Here is a 20,047-nt window from a genome sequence, read left to right on the forward strand (position 1 = left end):
TACACAATTTTATGAATGAATTATGTAGTTAATTAAATGATCTTTAAATATAACTGCACTAGACAAGTTTAACTATCACCATTATTTTTCAAAAAATCAAAATTCGAAAAACTGGCCTAAGTAAGTACAACAGGTTCCCCTATTTCTTATACCAAAAATAGAGCCATACAAATCAACATAAAAAGAAAAGAATAAGATTTCCCACGTAAGTGGATTTTTGTAATCTTTTATGAGAACAAACTTACCAGGTCGAGTTTTGGTTAGTTTGAGACTAGATAGCTTTGTGTATAAAATGTTTTATATCCCTTTTGAAAGAAAGAAAAAATGCTTTTTTCTTATACCAAAAATAGAGCGATACAAATCAACATAAAAAGAAAAGAATAAGATTTCCCACGTAAGTGGATTTTTGTAATCTTTTATGGGAACAAATTCTTTACACCTTAATTAATTGTACCAAAGCTTTTTGAAGTCCACTAAAAATGGGAGCCAAGATAATGCATAACTGTTGTCGACAAAGTATGGGATGGATGCCGAGCTCAAGCCTACGCTTACCCTACAGTTAAATCTTAGTAAAGCTAAATCTCCAATTAAAAACTCGTTTTATAAGTAATTAAATTAAGCCAGAAGGCGCCCAGACTATTATATTATAATGTATACAGACGTATTTTTGCTCAATATAATATCTCGACCGGTTGAGGTCATTGCTTGAGGAAAAGAGCGCGCGTAAACACTGCGGACTATAGCGCGGTACAATATTTGTGGATACCGACTAAGCGTCCATCCACAAGGTGGACCGACGACATCGTAAAGGTAGCAGGGAAGCGCTGGACGCAGGCAGCTACCAATCGATCAACATGGAAAGCATTGGGGGAGGCCTATGTTCAGCAGTGGACGTCCTTTGGCTGAAATGATGATGATGATGATAAAAGCTTATTAATATTTAATAAAACGTTTTTTTTGTGAGTACCAAATTTTTAAGCTCTTTTTCATGTTTTAAAGTTACTATGTTTCTTACTATTTAACGCTAACTTAACTATAAACAAAGAAAAAAAAACATTGAAGTATAAAAAAAATGTCTAACAAACTTAATCATTTTTTGAATTCGAATGCAAACGAATTGAGAATTGAATTTCAGGATACGATTTAAAACAAAACGGTGAGTAGAAGTTTAACTCTAGAAGAGCTAAAACTCCACAACATTCGTACCATGTTTACGTATCATCATTGTTCTATACAATCAGCTGTGTTTCTTACATTTTCTCAGTCACGCTCGTAAAGGCGTGTAGACCGGTCGCTAACTGGTTTAGTTTTTAAATTACCCACCAAAAAAGATTATTAACTACCGCCTAAAACAGATTTTATACTGTGAAATGAGATAAGTTTAGTTTTAAAGTAAAAATGATTTATAAAATTGCATTTTGTTTGTTGTTGTGTGTTTTTTCGAACGGAGCAGACGAGGGTAAGTTAAATGTTATTTTATTTAATTATTTCTTATTAAGATAGATATAAGTTCCATACGAGCTTAATTTTTGTATTAGTCATGGTATTTTTCTACCATGTAAGTTAAGTAGATGGGTTTTTTCATGAGACAAATACATCTTTTAACATGATGCATAACATTTAAAAAAGTTAGAAATCAAATTGTTTACTACAGATAACGGTTTGAATTAACCCGTTCGACTGTTAAGTACATCCTTGATCCCCTACTACTAGCTACATAACTTATCAGTCTTCTAACTACTAGAACTAACTACTAGAAAAGCTGTTCAAAAATAATAATTAGGTACTTCAAATCAGTAAAAAGAATGCGCACGGACTTAAATAATTACAACGATAGGGTCTCCTTATGCCTCCGTAGACTAATGCCCGTTTTCACCATCAATCCCTAAATTTTAAGTGACCCCTATCAAAACAAAGTAGCAAACAAAGAAAAAAAGCAGACGAGGCGAAGAAAATCGGCAAGACCTGGAGCGAGATCAAGCGCGAAGCTCAAGACCGAACGCGATGGAGGACTGTTGTGAACGCCCTCTGCCCCATCTAGGGGACATAGGACCTTGAGTACCTTGGTACTATTACTTATTCTGTGCTTAAGTCAAGTAAGTCATGAAAACAAAGTTCCTGTTATGTGTTACCATAGGGGTCACTTAAAATTAGGGAATGATGGTGAAAACGGGCATAAGTTTTTCAAATTAAGTAAGTAGAAAGTTTGTAGTCTGGAGGGATTATAATTTTGGTCTAATACCCATCTATTATTGTCCAGGCGAAGTTTGCAACAAGAATGGGACTCCAGGAGTGTGCATTAACATCAAGGACTGCAAATCTGCCAGGGAAGACTTGAGGAACAAGAAATTCCCTCAGGTTAGTAAATAATGATATAATTCACAGTATTCCTACCCCAGCTACTCTCTATTCGGCCCAAAGGTTAACTAGAAGAGAATACCACATGGCATTAAGTTCGCCTCGTATTTGTTTATAATTTGATTCTAGATTTCTAGCACTAGCCGTGTGATTTCATCAGAGTAGAATAGGATCCCCCCACTCTTCCTGACGATGTCGTAAAAGGTGACTAAGGGACTAAATGCGAACATCAAACCTCCCTAAACCTTAAGATTATCATAAACTAGCTTTCCGCCCGCGTGCAATATTGTCTGTCACAGAAAAACCTTATCGCGCGCGTCCCTGTTTCAAAAACCGTGATAAAAACTATCCTCTATGTCCTTTCCCGGGACTCAAACTATCTCTGTGCTAAATTTCATCAAAATCACTTCAGTGGTTTAGGCGTGAAAGCAAGACAGACAGACAGAGTTATTTTCGCATTTATATTAGTATAGATTTTAAATTCGTGTAAGAATCATTACGAAATAATAAGTCTTAAAAAACTGGTTGATTTTTAAGCAAATGGGCAAAATAAATGAGATGTACCGATCAGGTTTTGCAAATCAACAGAAGTATGCAATTTGATTTTATTCATCAAAATAAAAAGAAAATGTAACAGGTTTTAAAAATACCTGACCGAGGGCCTGTCGGTGAGCTTGTTATACGGAGTAATGACCTACGAAGGTGGAACATGACAGTAAGGCTGGTTTTAGAGTCACGCTGACGCACGCTGACCGTCAGCGCTGACAGCCGAAATGTATGAAGCGTCGGCGCCGAGCTATCAGCGTCACTCAGGAACGTTCCCTTTAATTACTTACATACTTACATATTGATCTGTCAGCGCCGACGATCAGCGAGCGGTCAGCGCGATTCTAAAACCCGCCTAAATATAGCTGGCTTATTAACTACCCATTTGCCAAATTAAGTGGCAGTGGGCGAGGCACATAGCTCGTAGAGCTGATGGCCACTTGGACAAAGTTATCGAGTGACAACCACGGACTGGCTAACGTAGTGAGGGTGGGCCTCCCACTAGAATCACTAGACGGATCGATGATCTGGTGAAGATCGCGGGAAGTGCAGGCAGCGCAGGACCAAACATTGTAGAAATCCTTGGGGGATGCTTTTGTCCAGCAGTAGACATCTTGTGGCTGAAATGATGATCGTCAGGTGATTCAGTCTCCATTGCTGATGTTCGCACGTTTATCCCTTCCTTAGCCGACTCTCGCGATTCTATTCTATTATTCTGCTAAAACCACCACATGGATTAAAATATTCTGAAGTAAGGACGTCCACCCACAAGGTGGACCGACAACCTCATAAAGGTAGCAAGAAGGCGCTGGATGCAGGCCGCTACCAACCGGTCATTATGGAAATCATTGGGCGAGGCCTATGTTCAGCAGTGGACGTCCTGTGGCTGAAATGATGATGATGATGAATGAAGTAAAGATTACATACATAAGCCTACATTTCATACTGATTTCCTACTTAACTGTTGCCTATTCTTGTGGGGCACACTGAAAACCAGCGCCGTGGCCTTCGTCACCGTGGGCCACGGCATATGCTGAGTGGGGTCCCGTTGCAGTGGGCATCTTGTTGGTGGATGGGTGGCACTGCTCAGTTTACTCTTGTTTTTATTTTTTCTTCTTCCATTATTATGTGCCACTGTCATGTCTATGTAATTGCCTGTATTTGTGTGATGTCCATTGTAATAAATGTGTCTTTCTTTCTTTCTTTCTTTCTTTCTTTCTTTTCCCAGATCTGTTCTTACATCGGGTCTGACCCAGTGGTGTGCTGCGTCGACAATGCTCCTCCTCCTCCACCACCAACCACCACCACCACCACCACCACAACCACCACTAGTCGACCACCAGTCATCACCACTAACAGGTATTATAAAGCTGAAGAGTTTTGTTGTTTGCTTGAACACGTTAATCTCAGGAATTACTTACTAGTCCGGTTTGAAAAATTATTTTTGAAAGAAAACTCATAAACACTCATAAAAGTCATTTATTTCTGTAAATAGGCTTGAAAAAAGCACTTTTACTAACTGAAAGGAAGAAAGAAAGAAGAAATGTTTATTCAGTATCATCGACAATACACAACTTACTTACTTACAAGGTAATTACAATGATACTGAAAAGGTACCTATCTACTCAGCATGGTGTCGTAAGCATTACAGTAGACCAGGGTTTCCCAAACTATGGGTCACGACCCAGTGGTGGGTCGCGAGCGAACATTGAGTGGGCCCTGCCTGTAAAACGACACCTACCACTCTGCCGATACAACCGCTGGGCAGCGGGCGAAATTTCCTATACTTAGGTGGGGGTCCCGAGTTTGGGAACTTGTATTAGGTGAGTCGTAGGCGTCGTAGCCCAGACAACTTTGGGAACCACTGCAGTAGACAATGCCACGATGCTGGTCTTCCGTGGACACCCAGTTTTGCATTGGATAGCCCATTTACCGAGGCTTTAGGCTATATGACATGACCAATTACTTAAATAGCTACAGCCAATAGGGGCGGAGCAGTAAAGAAAAATGTTGCAAAAACGGGAAATACTGTTCAAACTATTTTCACGCGTAGGGTAGACCGGGGACAATAGTACCATTTTTTGGAAATTGTTTAATATTGAGAAATCTAATGAAATATAACTTATTCTGTTAGTATGCTGTAAAAACTAGACTCCTAAGCTACAAATTTTTTAAGCATGCAGAGTTGAACTATTCTTTCGAATACTTAATGAAAAACGAGTTTGAACTGTACGATGTCTCATGTTACAATTGACCCCTACAACGGGTCAATTGTACCAATAATATATGAGGCTATAAAAGTCGTTATGTTTATCTAATCATCACCTTTATTGGTATTCTGTACTCTTAATCTCCCACAATCATTATTCTTTATTAATTGAGATCGAAAATATTTAGGAACAAGTATGAAAAATCAACACTAAAGTTTAAAAACAAAATAATAACTTTTCTTCCATAAAAACGAAAAAGCTAACTGTTTCTACATAATATGTCATTTATTTGGCTCGGATATTGCTCCTGAAACAACAATAAGCATAATAACAATGATAGAATAATCAAAACTTAAAAATCTATTTTTGTATGAGGGTACAATTGACCCCTGGTACAATTGACCCTGATTTATTTATACCTACTAATGCTTCGCCCTTTTAAAAAAAAATCATAAGCCTGTTCATAAAGGAATAGATCCGTTGATCCGTGATCAGTACTTTTAACTCTACGTCGAGGCATCTAAAACCAAACGTTCAAATACTTAGTTACTAACTGAATTAAGCTAAAATGTACATATTCAGAAGGGTTTTAGAAACATATATTAAAATATTTTAAGTAGGCATTTAGGTACTTATATCACCTTTTTATCGACATCTACCTACTTATTTAATAAAACACATTAACTATTTTTTCAGTAGGTAGGTATGCCTATAATTATAAAAATATAATTGTAAAAATGTAAAATAACCACGTGAATGTTTTATAATAACCTATTTTATTATAAGTATAGGTACTTTAAAACCAATTTAAAATATTAAGTATAAAATAAGGTTCCGGGGGTTAATTGTACCACGGGGTTGATTGTACCGCTACAATTGACCCCATGGAGACTGGTACATTTGTTCCAAGTAGGTAGTCAAGAGAACTTCACCTAAAATTCAGTCATTTTCACAGTGAATGCCAATAATTCGCTGTCGATACAAAGTTTAGAGCCTGGATAAACTATTGACAACAATACTTTGGTAATAAATAGCATATTAGGTAACTTATGGGCTCATATATTTGACATAAAACTTACTGCGGCTGGGCAAAAAACGAAAATCCTTCCTGTACACCTTCGTTTTTCAGCACAAGCGCCGCCGACTGGTGAGCGGATGGAAACACAAAAAGCGCATATTCTGACGCTATGCACACAATCTAACGTCGCTTGTATGAAGAAATATCGCCGATGGTACTATTGACCCGTGGTACTATTGTACCCGGTCTACCCTACGTAGCCGCTACTTAGTTATTTTATAAGTTTTCCTAGCCCTTATGGTTTTCCGTTGGTCTCATAACAAGGTTATTTAAAAATACTTGGTATTAGTACCTATATTTCCCACAGCAATTAATTGACTCAAGCAATTATCTTAGAGGCGTGACTCACTTGGCGATGTAAGACAAGCATTTTAGGAAATCCCAACCCACAAATTTTAATGTGTACATTACTAATCATAACTGGCATTACTAAGACTGTTGCACCACTTTATTTTAACCATGACTTAAGTAATCATAACCGGTGCTTTTGTATGGAGTTTGACAGACTTTTGACGTTTGTTAAAGTTAAAATAAGATGGTGTAACTCAGCCTAAGCATAATGAAGAGAACTGTGATAAGTAATTAATTTATAGAGGAAAACATAACTTTAAATTAATTAATTAGAACCATTATTAATTAATAAGATAAATTAAGGAAAACATATTACTTTTATATCCTAGATATGACATAAGCAAAATACATAACATTATACAGGGTGGAAACGATAAGTGATCTCACTGGATTATTTCTAAACTATACAAGATATCCAAAAATTGGTTACTGATCCTGAAAGTGCTTCACGAGCTCTATCCAACGGTATCAATAAATAGGTTACAAAATAAACTGGATCTTTCCGAAAATTCAATCGCGTGAGATCACTTATCGTTTCCACCCTGTATACCCATTTATTACTGCCTACATGCATACCTACTATGTATATGATAGTTAATCGATTTCTACCGGTTTGTCTCGTTTTCCTATATGATTGTTTTCCTTAACACGCAAGACAAGAGCAAGTTAGATTAATTTATTAATTTAATTAATCTGGTTAACTTTTTTACCGCCTGGAAAAAATGGGTATACGCCCATATTCACAAATCGAACGTACAGCGTTGAATAGAGCTCTGTGATTGGTTCGTGTGACACCCTGTGCGTCTACGCGCACTGTAAGACTTACTTAATAGTAATGTTTGTGAATTTTCTAATTTTTAAAGGGTTCCGTACCCAAAGTTACTAACGAAATCCTATTGAATTTGCTACAATTTATTTATTTATTTATTTATTTATATTAGGGAAACAAACAATTTTGATATACAGACAAATAATCACACAAAAAAATAGGACAGAAATCAGCGAAGTTTCCACAGTTAAAAATACAATTACAATTTGAACTTGACAGCGAATTTAAAACTCATTCGTAAGTAATGTCGCGTTAAGACCCGTGTCTTTCTATTTTAGTGGATCATTGTTGTCTTGGAATAAATAAATTGAATTAAATAACTATTTTACTTACAGACCCCCAAACAACGGCCCCTCGACCCCCTACATCCCCGTGTATGACTACGTCAACAACGACGGCTCCCCGTCCGGTTGTGAGCCGCTGTCACCCAAGCTGACCTCCCCCAAGATTGGACAGAAGGCCTTTGACAGTAAGTACTCATTCTACATTAGTTAAACACTATTATCCCTAGCCGTGTGGTGACGGCAGAGTAGAACACATTTGTCACCAACCCCTACTCTTCCCGCGGGTGTCGTAAGAGGCGACTTAGGGACTACACATCAAACAGAGAACGGGCAGCAGCGCTCTCTGAAAAACATCAATATTTTAAACTGCGATCTCCAACCCGCCTGACAAGCGTGGGGATTATGGCAAAACCCTCCACTATAGTGGAGGAGGCTCATAGTCCAGCAGTAAACTGTAAAGGGTTGTTGATGATGATGATGATTCCCACCTCTCGTTCCCACCGCTGCAACTCCTGTGTAGCCAGGATCTACAGCTTGACCGCCAATAACCCAACCAGTGAAGGTCAAGTTTGTCCCGGGGAAAGTTAAACTGTCATTGGACCCGCAACGAAATTAATCGGGACGGTCACACTGGATGCATGATACGGGCTGTGTTTATTGTGACCTGAATGCAGACAGCTTGCAGTGTGACAAGTCCACAGCTGGACACTAAGCCGAGGAGAGAAAAACAACACGACGTTTTTCTCTACATTTCTTTATGTTACAAATTAAGGTAGTATTTATCCATTTTTAAAGGAAAATTAATTAGTCATTTAGTCTTGCGATTAGGTAGTATCATAGGGCTCATAGCTCATGAGTAAGGGCTCATGTTGGTAGCCGGCGACTGGTTGCGCCGCCATGGTATCCCGGTGAAATTATATCCCTAAGACTAGGCGCAGAGCACCGATTTTTAGTTGGCCGATAGTTGTGCCCGATTTTAAATTGTATGAAGAATCGGCCAAATTGAATCGGCGTAATGTGCGCACTTCCATACATGGCCATACTGATCAACTGCCTGACTCTGTCACTCTGTCTCTGAGCTCTATCAGTTCTTCCCGGAGGTGGCTGGTAGGCTCAGCATGCGCTGGGTCCAACCGGACTATGTGACCTCGCAGATACTCACTGGACACGGGTGCTTCAATAAAAGGCTGAGCGACATGAAGCTGCGAGAGGGGAGTATGTGTGAGTGCGGCGAGAGTGAGGAGGACAGGCACCACGTTCTGTGGTACTGTCCCCTGTATGAAGACCTGCGGTGTGAGATGCTGAGTGGGATAGCGCTCTCGGAGGGCTACGGTCCTGCGTGGTACCCCGATCTTGTCAGCTCGGAGGCGAACTTCGCGCGGCTGCGATGTTTCGCGCACGCGTGGCACAGGAGGCGGAACGGACAGACGCCTAGCGGCCAGGCACCGGATGGTGCCAACGTGCTAGTAGAGTCCATGCCCCAGAAGGGGGAGAGTGGCAAGGGACAAATGGACAAAGATTAAAGAACTTGTAGAGAGTCAAGAATTGCGCGCGGTGGAGTGCAATCTGCCGTAGGCAGCCGCAATTCCGCGCGCATCTCTCAAGATTCGGCCACAATAATCGCGAGGTTGGTATGGCCATGGGTGGTGGTGGGATTTGATCAACTGCCTGACTTAACTATCGACCGACGAAAAATCAATGGTCTGCGCATAGGCTAATAGTTTTTACTTTTAAGCCATCCACGCAGTTTATTTTAAAACTAGAATTTAATGTTTATTAACCAAACCTTCCCCAGAATGCGTGGAGTACCAGCAGTCTCTCATCTACCCGTGCAAGAAGGGAGTGGCGCTGATCGGCGACTTCACCAGGGCTCACCAGTGCCACCACAACGCCGAAGACCTGATCATCGGCGGGGACCCGGCGAAGAAGGACGAGTTCCCGCACATGGTAAGAACACTTAAGACTTTTGGGAATAATGTTTTTTAAACGTCCCCACAGACTATACAGAATGACATAAAAATCGTTGGCATCCTTTTAAACTAAAACTACTCATGGTACATAGTAGGTCAATTTGCCTCTGGTACCTAAATAAGAGAGGGTTTCTAGAATCTAAAGGAACTTGGTCAAATTCGGTACATTCAGCATCAAATAGTTCTTGACACCCAAATTGGAATAACGTTGTGTTAGTTATCAGCTTTTTGGCCACTTCGCGTGTCACGAACTATTTGACGCTGACTGTACCTACCCATCATCATCATCATCATCATTTCAGCCATAGGACGTCCACTGCTGAACATAGGCCTCCCCCAATGCTTTCCATGTTGATCGATTGGCAGCGGTCTGCGTCCAGCGCTTCCCTGCTACCTTTACGATGTCGTCGGTCCACCTTGTAGGTGGACGTCCCACGCCGCGTACCTACCCATGATTGCCCATAATGTCCTTGATCGGTTTTTTGGGTTAATGAATAATTGTTTATTACATTATTTGATTGGCTTTTGATGATTTAACCAATTAAGTAATACTTACCTCCTAAGGCCTAAACAATCATTGGATTGGTGATTCACCATATTTCAATGGAAGATATAATTTTTAAGTCTTCGACCAAACAAGAGTAATTGTAATTATTAATCTCAGAATAAATCGTCAGTTTTGACATATTTCCCATACTGAAACTGTCAATGTGCCAGTTATACCAGGAGTTATTTTTCGGAAAAAGTTTAGTCTAATCGGGCCTAAGTATTTTCTTTATTTGAAAAACATAAACGAGTCCTACAACCACCAATCTTTTAAAACAGATTTAGAGCTATACTTTATTTTTCAGGTCCTCCTCGGCTTCGGCAACGACATAGCCACCGTCCAGTTCCAATGCGGCGGCTCCCTCATCAGCGAACAGTTTGTGCTCACCGCGGGACACTGCACCGTCAGCAGGGAAGGGTGAGCGCATGCTGTTTTCCATGACTAAATAATACTTTTAGTACGAGAGCCCACGACCAAAACCATGTCTCATAGAAATACGGCAAAAACCCTATAAAATCGTTAGATTGTATGATTCTGAACCCGAATAGGTGTGTAGTAACGGTCGAAAGTGTAGCAACTGCGTGGGAGGCCATTTCTGCCGTGTCAAAAAAAAAAGACAGTCGGTATTATAGCAATACGTCTGATAGTGAAAATGTACATAGATTTTATAATTGTATTACGAAAAAGTTTGTTTTCAGACATTTTGCGCGTAGCATATAGCCTGTGCGCATTTTTGAAAATGTCAACAAATTTAGCCGACCTGTATCATAGCAATACGGATAAATTTTATTTTGAACTTTTCGTATTGCTGCCATGATTACCAAAAACCTGTTTTCAGACACTTTAAGTGTATCAAAAAGTTGTATGATAGAGAAGGTGCTACACTTAATTTGTCTGATATAAATTTTTTGCACATGTGGACAACTTATTTTATCATGTCCAACAATTTTCAGACATATTGCTATGATACCGATCGGTAAAATTTGTTAACATTTTCAAAATGGTCTCAAAATTTAATGCGTTCACATTTCCGTCTGAAAATTGTTTTGTTAGCATCAAATAACCAAAATTTACTAATAAAAAAGATTTTCAGACGTATTGCTATGAGACATTTTTTTTGTCTCATTTTTAATTTTTTTAAGTGATTTTACGGGTTTGCGCTACACCACTAACGTCTGAAAATAATGTTTCCGGTATCTCAGAACTATCATTCAACTACAGTCTGCAAATCAGACATATTGCTATGATGCAGTTCGGTAAAATTCTTTGACAATTTTGAAAATTCGGTCAGATCAAACGCTACGCGGAAAATGTCTGATATTGGTATTTTCGAGTTCAGGATAATCGTATCTATCGATTTGATGTGGTTTTGGCCGTATTGCTATGAGACAAAAATTTTGGTCGTGGGCTCTCGTACTATTTGGTTCAGCCAAAGGACGATGTCATGACATGAGGCTCATGTGCGTATACAGAGTGGAAACGTAAAGTGATCTCACTCGATTATTTCTAAACTATACAAGATAACGAAAAACTAGTTACTGATCCTAAAGTGGTTTATGAGATCTATCAAAGGGTATCTATATGTAATAGGGTACAGAATAAGCTGAATCTATCCGAAAATTAAATGTTTTCAGCTTCCATACTAAATGTATGCCAACCATACAATTTTTTTAATCGTTTTCACCCTGTGGGGTTTGGGCCGTGCCTACCCCAGAATGGTCTGGTGCCCACCCCAGGATTCTGGCTGGTGCCCGCTCCAGGATTTTGGGCTGCTGATTTGAAGGTGATAGTTTATTTATAGTACTCACTCATGTTTACCTCTGCCACGGGTGTTATTGTGGGGTCTTTACTCCAAGGTCTTTCTGGCCCTTCGATCGTGGTTCATCCGTGCAATGTGCCCTGCCCTATCTCTATTTAAATACGGCTCTCAATCTCTTCCACCACGTCGCTGACCCCAGTCTTTTCTCTACGTTTCTAAAAGAGGGACAGATGATATCGGGAAACAAGCTGAAATAAACGTAATGCAAGTGGCCAGGGACAGAAGTCGGTGGAAGGTTGAAGAGGAGGTCTATGCTCAAAGACGAACCCCAAAGGCTGTTATAGATTAGAGAGAAAATCACGCATGATACTGAACGCCATCATTTCTACCTGTTCACTGTCACTGTCATTAAGGAAATTGCTAGCAGTGATCGCCAATGAAAGGGAGACCGTATTTTGTGGCACTTTTTGACTTTACCGTAACGTTATACGTCTGTACATGAAAATGTGATAGGTTGAAATGACACTTACAAGAGTGTCCAACTCTATTTATTTTATAATTTTTAACCCTAAAATCACCATTTTAATTATTTTTCCAGCGGTCCAGTAACATATGCGCTCATGGGCGCCCTCAAGCGGTCGGACCCCATCAACAACGACCTGCTGCGGCGCGTCAAGCGATACATCCCCCATGATGACTACAAGCCGCCCCATAGGTACAACGACATAGCGCTGGTTGAGTTGGAATCCCCGTAAGTATTCTTTATTGTAATATTTGTAATGATAATCTGCATCTTTATATCTACTAGTCGACTCAAGTAGCAACACATTCTCTTAAAAAGGCATTGAAGATATCTTGAAGACTAGTAGAATAATTCCAATCGTTGTCTTGGCTAATAATAATAATCGCACTTAAAATATCTTGAAGATATCCTCCAAGACAATGGTAAGTAAAAAAGGGCACAGTCCTTAAGGAAACCAACAAGACGGAGTTAAGACGACCCATAAAGCAGATTTAAACCCTAAATAAGAGTGTAGCTATACCTACCGCTAGCCGAGCGACTAAATACTTTCTATACCGACTACTTAGTCGAGTCTTCTTCTTGTCGTGTCGACAACAAACCTACAATGTCAGCCCAAAACTCGGCTACAGGAGTGTCGTTGTCAACAGCATTCATTAAATCTTCCTGCGTGCAGTTGTTTGCGCACGCAGGGCAATAATTACAACTTAGAAAACACTTTTGAACTCGAATTTTGCGTGCACCGGCGCGGCGGCGGCAAAATGTTTTGCGTAAATAATCAAAATAGACCGCCCTCGAAAACAGCGGCGCGGCAGCGGAGCAGAAGAGGATGAAGAGCTGTGGACTCAGTAAAAAAAATGTACTACCAACAAAAACGTAACACCTATGAGCACGTTACGGCTACTGGTATTCTGCGAATGAGAGGGTCAACAAAAACTTTACCAACACGAGTTAACAAACGTACAACGCCATCTAGCGTTGAGTAATTAAACTGTCACTGGTGTATACTGAGAAAAAAAGAGAGAGTCAACAAAAACTTTACCAACACGAGTTAACAAACGTACAACGCCATCTAGCGTTGAACAGTATTACTGTTTCTCTATCCGTGATGTAACTAAGCGGTGGCGACTAAGAGTATGCGCACACCGTTGATTTTTCGTCGGCCGATAGTTAAGTCGGGCTGTTGATCAGTATGGGCATGTATGGGAGTGCGCACACTACGCCGATTGAATTTGGCCGATTCTTCATACAATTTGAAATCGGGCAAAAGTCACAACTATCGGCCAACTAAAAATCAACGGTGTGCGGCCACTCTAAATGACCTGATGACGTATCTTTCCAGGGTCAAGCTCTCCCAGTTCCTGGTGCCCGCGTGCGTTCACGCCGGGGACTCGCCTGAGGACCGAGTGCTGGCCACGGGATGGGGCCTCACCGAGCATAGGGGGTCCACGTCTGATGTCTTACAGAAGGTAGGTTCTCATCATCATTTTAGCCATAAGGCGATAAAGGATCATGACAGATATGCAGTCCGCTAAAAGATATACTTGCAGTAGATGCATAGGTATAGGGTGTAGGTGGACCGACGACCTGATAAAGGTAGCAGGAAGGCGTTGGACGCAGGTCGCTACCAACCGGGCGATGTGGAAGTCATTGGGGAGGCCTATGTTCAGCAGTGGATGTCCGTGGCTGAAATGACGATGATGATGAGTAGCATATTAATTAGATAGCGGATTGTACCTACTTATAGATTTGGTTACGACGGCTATCAAGAGATGGCGCTGTCCCATTTTACATCGCACTATCGTTCGTTTTGTTTTAACGACATTTATAGCTAACTCATCAGGAAACAAAAATGTAATTGTGTCACCTTGTATTGATACTATATTGTAAATTACCTACTTATCAATAGTAATTTCCATTACTGTGCGCTATTGTATCGATCAATAGTTCTGTAGGCAGTCTTGACACTATTACAACAAATCGACAATGAAGTTAGAATCTATTGGGACATAAGAGCGACCATAATTTTGTTCACAGACCTTGAATTTTTGAATCCTGCTGTAAAACCAAACCCTTGTGTCTTCCAGGTGATTCTGAACCAGTTCACGACTGAGGAGTGCTCAGTCAAGTTCCCCGTTCACCGCCACATGAAGCAGGGCTTCGACCCCAACACGCAGACCTGCTACGGGGACAAGATGGAGCGCAAGGATACCTGCCAGGTCAGTTGATGGATGACAAATCTGTCAAAACGTAAAGCTTCAACCAAAAAAAGCGTGCAGATTGCTATCGCCGGCGCGATCATTAGCCAATGACAGGACGCGCGACCAATGACAGGTCCCGCGACCTGTCAACTCATATTTCTAGTGGAGGGCCAGACACATCGCGATAACCGAGATTCACGCTTTCGCAATTTGTGTCGCCAAGTAGGACTTATTCGCGTATAGTTCGGCGCTTTTTCAGAATTGGGGCACAGGCAAAAAGGGCATGAAAAAGCTTTTAAAAAATGTCGTAAACACTATGGACCTACTTACCTAGCGACCTAGCGAAGGTCGCGGGAGCACCTTAATGCAGGCTGCACAGAATTGATCATTGTGAAAATCTTTAGGGAGGCCTTTTCCAGCAGTAGAATCTTTCTCAAAACCAATTTAAAAAATATATTTCTTCTCAAGTAATTCGGTATGTTTTTTGTGTTTGTTTCCTCAGAATTCCGTTATATAAGAAACCGATTTGAAAACAATGTTCAGAAATATATTACTCCCACTTTGGCGCGCGTGGATAGTGTAGGAAAATCCTCAATACTCAATCGTTTATTGCTATCTCAATCGTTTATTGCTATTACCACATTAGCATTCACATTAGGTCTTACAATTTAGGCAGTTATACAATGTGGACCATTTCGCTCTGAAGAAAGAAAGAAAGAAAGAAAAATCTTTATTTGACAACAACAATAGTAGAAAATAGATACATTCATTTTAGAACACAAACATCAAAAAGGAAAAAATAATAATAAAGTTGTCATAAAGGCCACCCACTCAGTAACGTCTTGGCCCGTTGACCAAGACACTGATTTTCAGTGGGCGCCTTTTTGTACGTAGGGGCATTCAAATATACAAAATAAAAAAAAATTGCATTAAATAATTATAAATTAAAATTAGTCAAAATAAAAAGAATTAAAAAAAAAAATTGGACTGATGACTCTTGACTTTGATACTTAATCTGATAATGATAAATTTATTTTCTTCACCCAGGGCGACAGCGGCGGCCCCATCCAGCTCAAGAGCAAGAAACTCCACTGCATGTATGTGGTGACAGGAGTGACGTCATTCGGGAAGCAGTGCGGGAACAAGGGCGAGCCGGGGATCTACACGCGCGTGGCGCACTACGTGGACTGGATCGAGGGGATCGTGTGGCCCAACTAAGGGGGTCATGGGTGTAACGAGAGGGAGGGGAGGGGTGACATTGACATTTATAATGTGACAACGCATTGAAGACTCGCTGACATTTGAATCCAAAAACACCCTTCCGTGCCGCTTCAACCTATAGCTTCATCCTCGTAAATAAATAGTATGCCACTAATCTTCTTTATCTAAGTCATTTTAGTGTCTAAGCATGGGTATTCTTGTCTAAAAAATCTCCTATCTTAGGCTAGAATGCCCCCCTTTCCCAGGTTAGAATTCCCCCTCTCCTAAGCTAGAATGCCCCCTCTCCTAGGCTAGAATGCCCCCCTCTCCTAGGTTAGAATGCCCCCTCTTCTAAGCTAGACTTCCCCTCTCTCCTAGGCTAAAATGCCCCACATCTTAGGCTAGAATGCCCCCTTCTCAAGCTAGAATGCCCCCCTCTCTTAAGCTAGACTCCCTCTCTCCTAGGTTAAGATGCCCCCTCGCCTAAGCTAGAATGCCCCCTCTCCTAGACTAGGAGGCCCCATCCAGCTCAAAAGCAAGAAACTCCACTGCATGTACGTGGTGACGGGAGTGACGTCATTCGGGAAGCAGTGCGGGAACAAGGGCGAGCCGGGGATCTACACGCGCGTGGCGCACTACGTGGGCTGGATCGAGGGGATCGTGTGGCCCAACTAAGGACCCAGAGAACGGAGCTCAAAACTTTAATTACTAACAGCCTTAATAAGTAAAGTAAAATAAAAAAAACTAGATTATGTTTCATTGTCAGAAAAGAAAGAATACCATTTATACCATACAATAGATAAAAAAGAAAGAAATACTTATTAGACTACTAGCAATTAGGCAATAAATACATTTTTTATTTTTTTTTATTTTTAGCAGACCAGTTAAAGTAAGATGATGCTACACAGTCTAAGTATCTTGACTAAAACAATGACCTTAACCAAACATTGACCCCCCCTTGTTCCTATCCTAGACTAGGAACCCCCNGGCGAGGATGAGCGTAAAGAGTAAGACAGTAGCTCCCCTTGGACAATGAGGGCTATCGTTTTTATACTTAACAGTTGGCACCCCTGGCGATTGACAGGACCTTACTCTACAGTGGCGCCATCTTGATGAGTGCAAATGCGATAGTCCTCCTACCACTTTAGCACTCACCAGATGGTGCCACTGTCTTCGCTACTAGCAAGTGACAGGACCTTACTCTACAGTGGCGCAAACTGGTGAGCGCTAAAACGATAGCCCTCATTGTACGCCTTTGATTTGTCCTCAGTGTCAGAGTGTGGCTTACCCCTGCACTATAATTACCCCTCTCCTGGACTAGAATGGCTCATCCAGCTCAAGAGCAAGAAGCTGCACTGCATGTACGTGGTGACGGGAGTGACGTCATTCGGGAAGCAGTGCGGGAACAAGGGCGAGCCGGGGATCTACACGCGCGTGGCGCACTACGTGGACTGGATCGAGGGGATCGTGTGGCCCAACTAAGGGGATCAGGGGAGGAATGTAACTAGACGGAGGGAGGGTAGCCCCCTCCTGGAAAATAAAATGCTGATAATCTTCCTTGTTTTTGTCTTTAAGTGTCTAAAAACTGATCATCCCCCCACCATGCCTCTCTCCCGAAGTTTTAAACTGATTTGCACCCCTTGCATCAGAATGCCCCCCTCTCTTAGGCTATAATGCCCCTCTCTCCTAGGTTAGAATGCCCCCCTCTCCTAGGTTAGAATGCCCCCCTCTCCTAAGCTAGAATGCCCCCTTTCCCAGGTTAGAATGCCCCCTATCCTAAGCTAAATGCCCCCCTCTCCTAGACTAGGATGCCCCCCTCTCCTAGGCTAGAATGCCCCCCTCTTCTAGGTTAGAATGCCCCCCTCTCCTAAGCTAGAATGCCCCCTCTCCTAAGCTAGAACGCCCCTTTCTCTTAAGCTTGAATGCCCCCCTCTCCTAAGCTAGAATGCCCCCCTCTCCTAGGCTAGAATGTCCCCAATCCCATGTCTTGGACTAAAATTCCCAAAAGTTGACTAAAAGCTAAATCCTATAGAATGAAAAGAACTGTTTTATTGTGTAATGATAAAAATGATTTGATACTTTTATAAATAAAATAAAATTTAAAATTATTTTTTGTGTGCACTTTACTTATAGACTAAGAGCTAGTGAACGCCAGACCTACGTTATTTTTAAAAGCTGAAAGTCTGTCAGCGCATGCTCCCAACATAGGTAAGAACGTTGGTGTATCATGAAGTTTGGGTCATATGGCTTTAGCAGCTACCCTAAAATGATTGTCTGGTAAGGTTCAAAAGGTTCGGGACTCACACCACTCATTCCCAAATCCCACCGCTGCAACTCCTGTGTAGCCAGGATCTACAGCTTGACCGCCAATAAAAACTCAACCAGTGAAGGTCAGTTTATCCCGAGGGAAAGTTAAACTGTCATTGGACTTGAAATTATAGTTCCAAAATACTGAACTGTCCTATCGATGACATTGACAGCGGGGCGCCACCGTCAATACCGAATCGCTGGTTCCGATTTTTGCCATGTTGGAAACCATATAGTTGAACGATGGTAGCGCCCTCCTGTCATTGAGTTTGGTGGGACAGTTCAGCGTGGGTCATCTATAATCGAAATTTCCCCCGTTTCTGAATTGACATTTTTAATTCTAGCGAGTTTTGGCTTTCCACTATTCCCCGTTGACAATCCCCGTTAACGCCAATTGGAACTTATTAAACTTATAATGGGGAATAATGAACTAAAAAGTTCACGTAACAAGTGGGTTAATCCCCATTATGTTAAAAATAAAATCCTAATATAACGGGTATTAATGAACTTGTTTGTTCATTATTCCCCATTAAGCTCCAATTGGCGTTAACGGGGATTAGTGAACAAAAAGTTCACTATTCCCCGTTGACGGGGATTGTCAATGGGGAATAGTGGAATAAGCCCGAGTTTTGACCGTTTTTTTGTAATTCAGACCTAACCCATTCTGACTTTCGCCCGTGCGTGCGTTCCATGCGCAAACGCATGCCACGTGGCTTGTTATCGCACATCAATAGAAGCGTTGTGGGAACACGTGAGGCCGAGGACCGCGGATTCAATGGCAGACTATATTTGTATGAATTACTGATACTGGCTCACAGATCACAGACCGACCTGTGAGTTGCGGGTGAGATTCAATCATCATCATCATTTCAGCCACAGGGCGTCCACTGCTGAACATAGGCCAATGATGTCCACATCGCCCGGTTGGTAGCCTGCATCCAGCGCCTTCCTGCTACCTATAAGAGGTCGTCGGTCCACTATGATACTTACTCTGAATTCAATACTTACCTACTCGTAAGTATCGTAGAAATCTTTGGCGCTAAACACGAAAGGATGGATGGATGCTGCAGACTTAATGGTGGAAGCTGCAGATTTGGCCAGTTTTTATCAGAATTAAAAAATATGTAATTTTGAATAGCTTTATAAAATGACTGATGTAATGAAAACTGGCCAAGTCGAATCTAACCTTGTTAAAGTTATTTTGTTCCTTAAAAACAATATGGATTTTGTATAGAACTTGGCACTCATTTAGACCTCCCATTTTTTTTTTGCGCCGAAGCCCACAGCCAAGCATAATTTTTGTATTGAACTTGGCTCTCCTTTTTTATATTTATGTTTTTGGTGGGATGCTATCATCCTATTTACACTACACGACTGGCTTACAGTGTATCAAACCGCTTTTTAGGGTGACCAATGTCTGTGGCCCAGTGGTTATTATAGCAGTCGCCAGCACATGAGAGTGGGTTCGAATCTCAGGGCAGCCTTTTAAAATTTGAAATCACGTTATTTTTTTATGCAGTGTTTTATTTCAAACTATATGTCACATCTGGGAACCAAACCTGTAACTTTCGTGTCCGGAAGCATCGAACTTGTCATATTTATTTGTCTTCTAATAATTCATCTGTCATTTGTAACTTTTGTATTAAATTACTTTCGTGACCACAAACTCAGAAATAAATGTCCTTGCTGCACAATATTAGATAGCTTGAGGCCGACATATTCAAATTAATATTAATATTTCAGTCGAGTGCTCATTCATTCATTTTGCGAGCATCATTCGTTTTGTAAAACTCTGCGAAAGTTTAAAATACAAATATTCAAAAGCACCCTGTACTAGCCGTCCGCGCTAAGTTTGCCGGTCCGTGGAATGCGCGTCCTCTCCCCCAA

General features: G+C 41.1%; 1 protein-coding gene across 3 annotated transcripts; it reads left to right on the forward strand.

The window, feature by feature from the left end:
- Positions 1–1,251: 1,251 nt before the first annotated feature.
- On the forward strand, positions 1,252–17,392 carry LOC114355003 (clotting factor B). Of its 3 annotated transcripts, none has more exons than XM_028307647.1 (11): positions 1,252–1,459; positions 2,261–2,358; positions 4,133–4,263; positions 7,708–7,841; positions 9,452–9,603; positions 10,478–10,590; positions 12,531–12,683; positions 13,795–13,921; positions 14,540–14,671; positions 15,701–15,757; positions 17,222–17,392. In XM_028307647.1, exons 1-11 carry the CDS (start codon positions 1,399–1,401, stop codon positions 17,333–17,335), a joined length of 1,272 nt encoding a protein of 423 aa, XP_028163448.1. In that variant the 5' UTR covers positions 1,252–1,398; the 3' UTR covers positions 17,336–17,392. The 3 variants fall into 3 exon arrangements, with proteins under 3 accessions (XP_028163448.1, XP_028163446.1, XP_028163447.1); XM_028307645.1 differs by having other exon boundaries at positions 15,701–15,869; positions 17,312–17,330; XM_028307646.1 differs by lacking the exon at positions 17,222–17,392 and adding an exon at positions 16,525–16,642 and having other exon boundaries at positions 15,701–15,867.
- Positions 17,393–20,047: the final 2,655 nt, after the last annotated feature.

The sequence above is a fragment of the Ostrinia furnacalis genome, unplaced genomic scaffold, assembly GCF_004193835.3.
Source record: "Ostrinia furnacalis isolate ACB-3 unplaced genomic scaffold, ASM419383v2 OfSCF2306, whole genome shotgun sequence".
Classification (NCBI taxonomy): Eukaryota; Metazoa; Arthropoda; class Insecta; order Lepidoptera; family Crambidae; genus Ostrinia; species Ostrinia furnacalis.

Coding starts and splice junctions, on each gene's coding strand:
- LOC114355003 (XM_028307647.1), top strand. CDS start 1,399: ATGATTTATAAAATTGCATTTTGTTTGTTGTTGTGTGTTTTTTCGAAC. Junction 14,672..15,700: donor AGCGCAAGGATACCTGCCAG/GTCAGTTGATGG, acceptor TTCTTCACCCAG/GGCGACAGCGGCGGCCCCAT. Junction 15,758..17,221: donor AACTCCACTGCATGTATGTG/GTGACAGGAGTG, acceptor TGCATGTACGTG/GTGACGGGAGTGACGTCATT.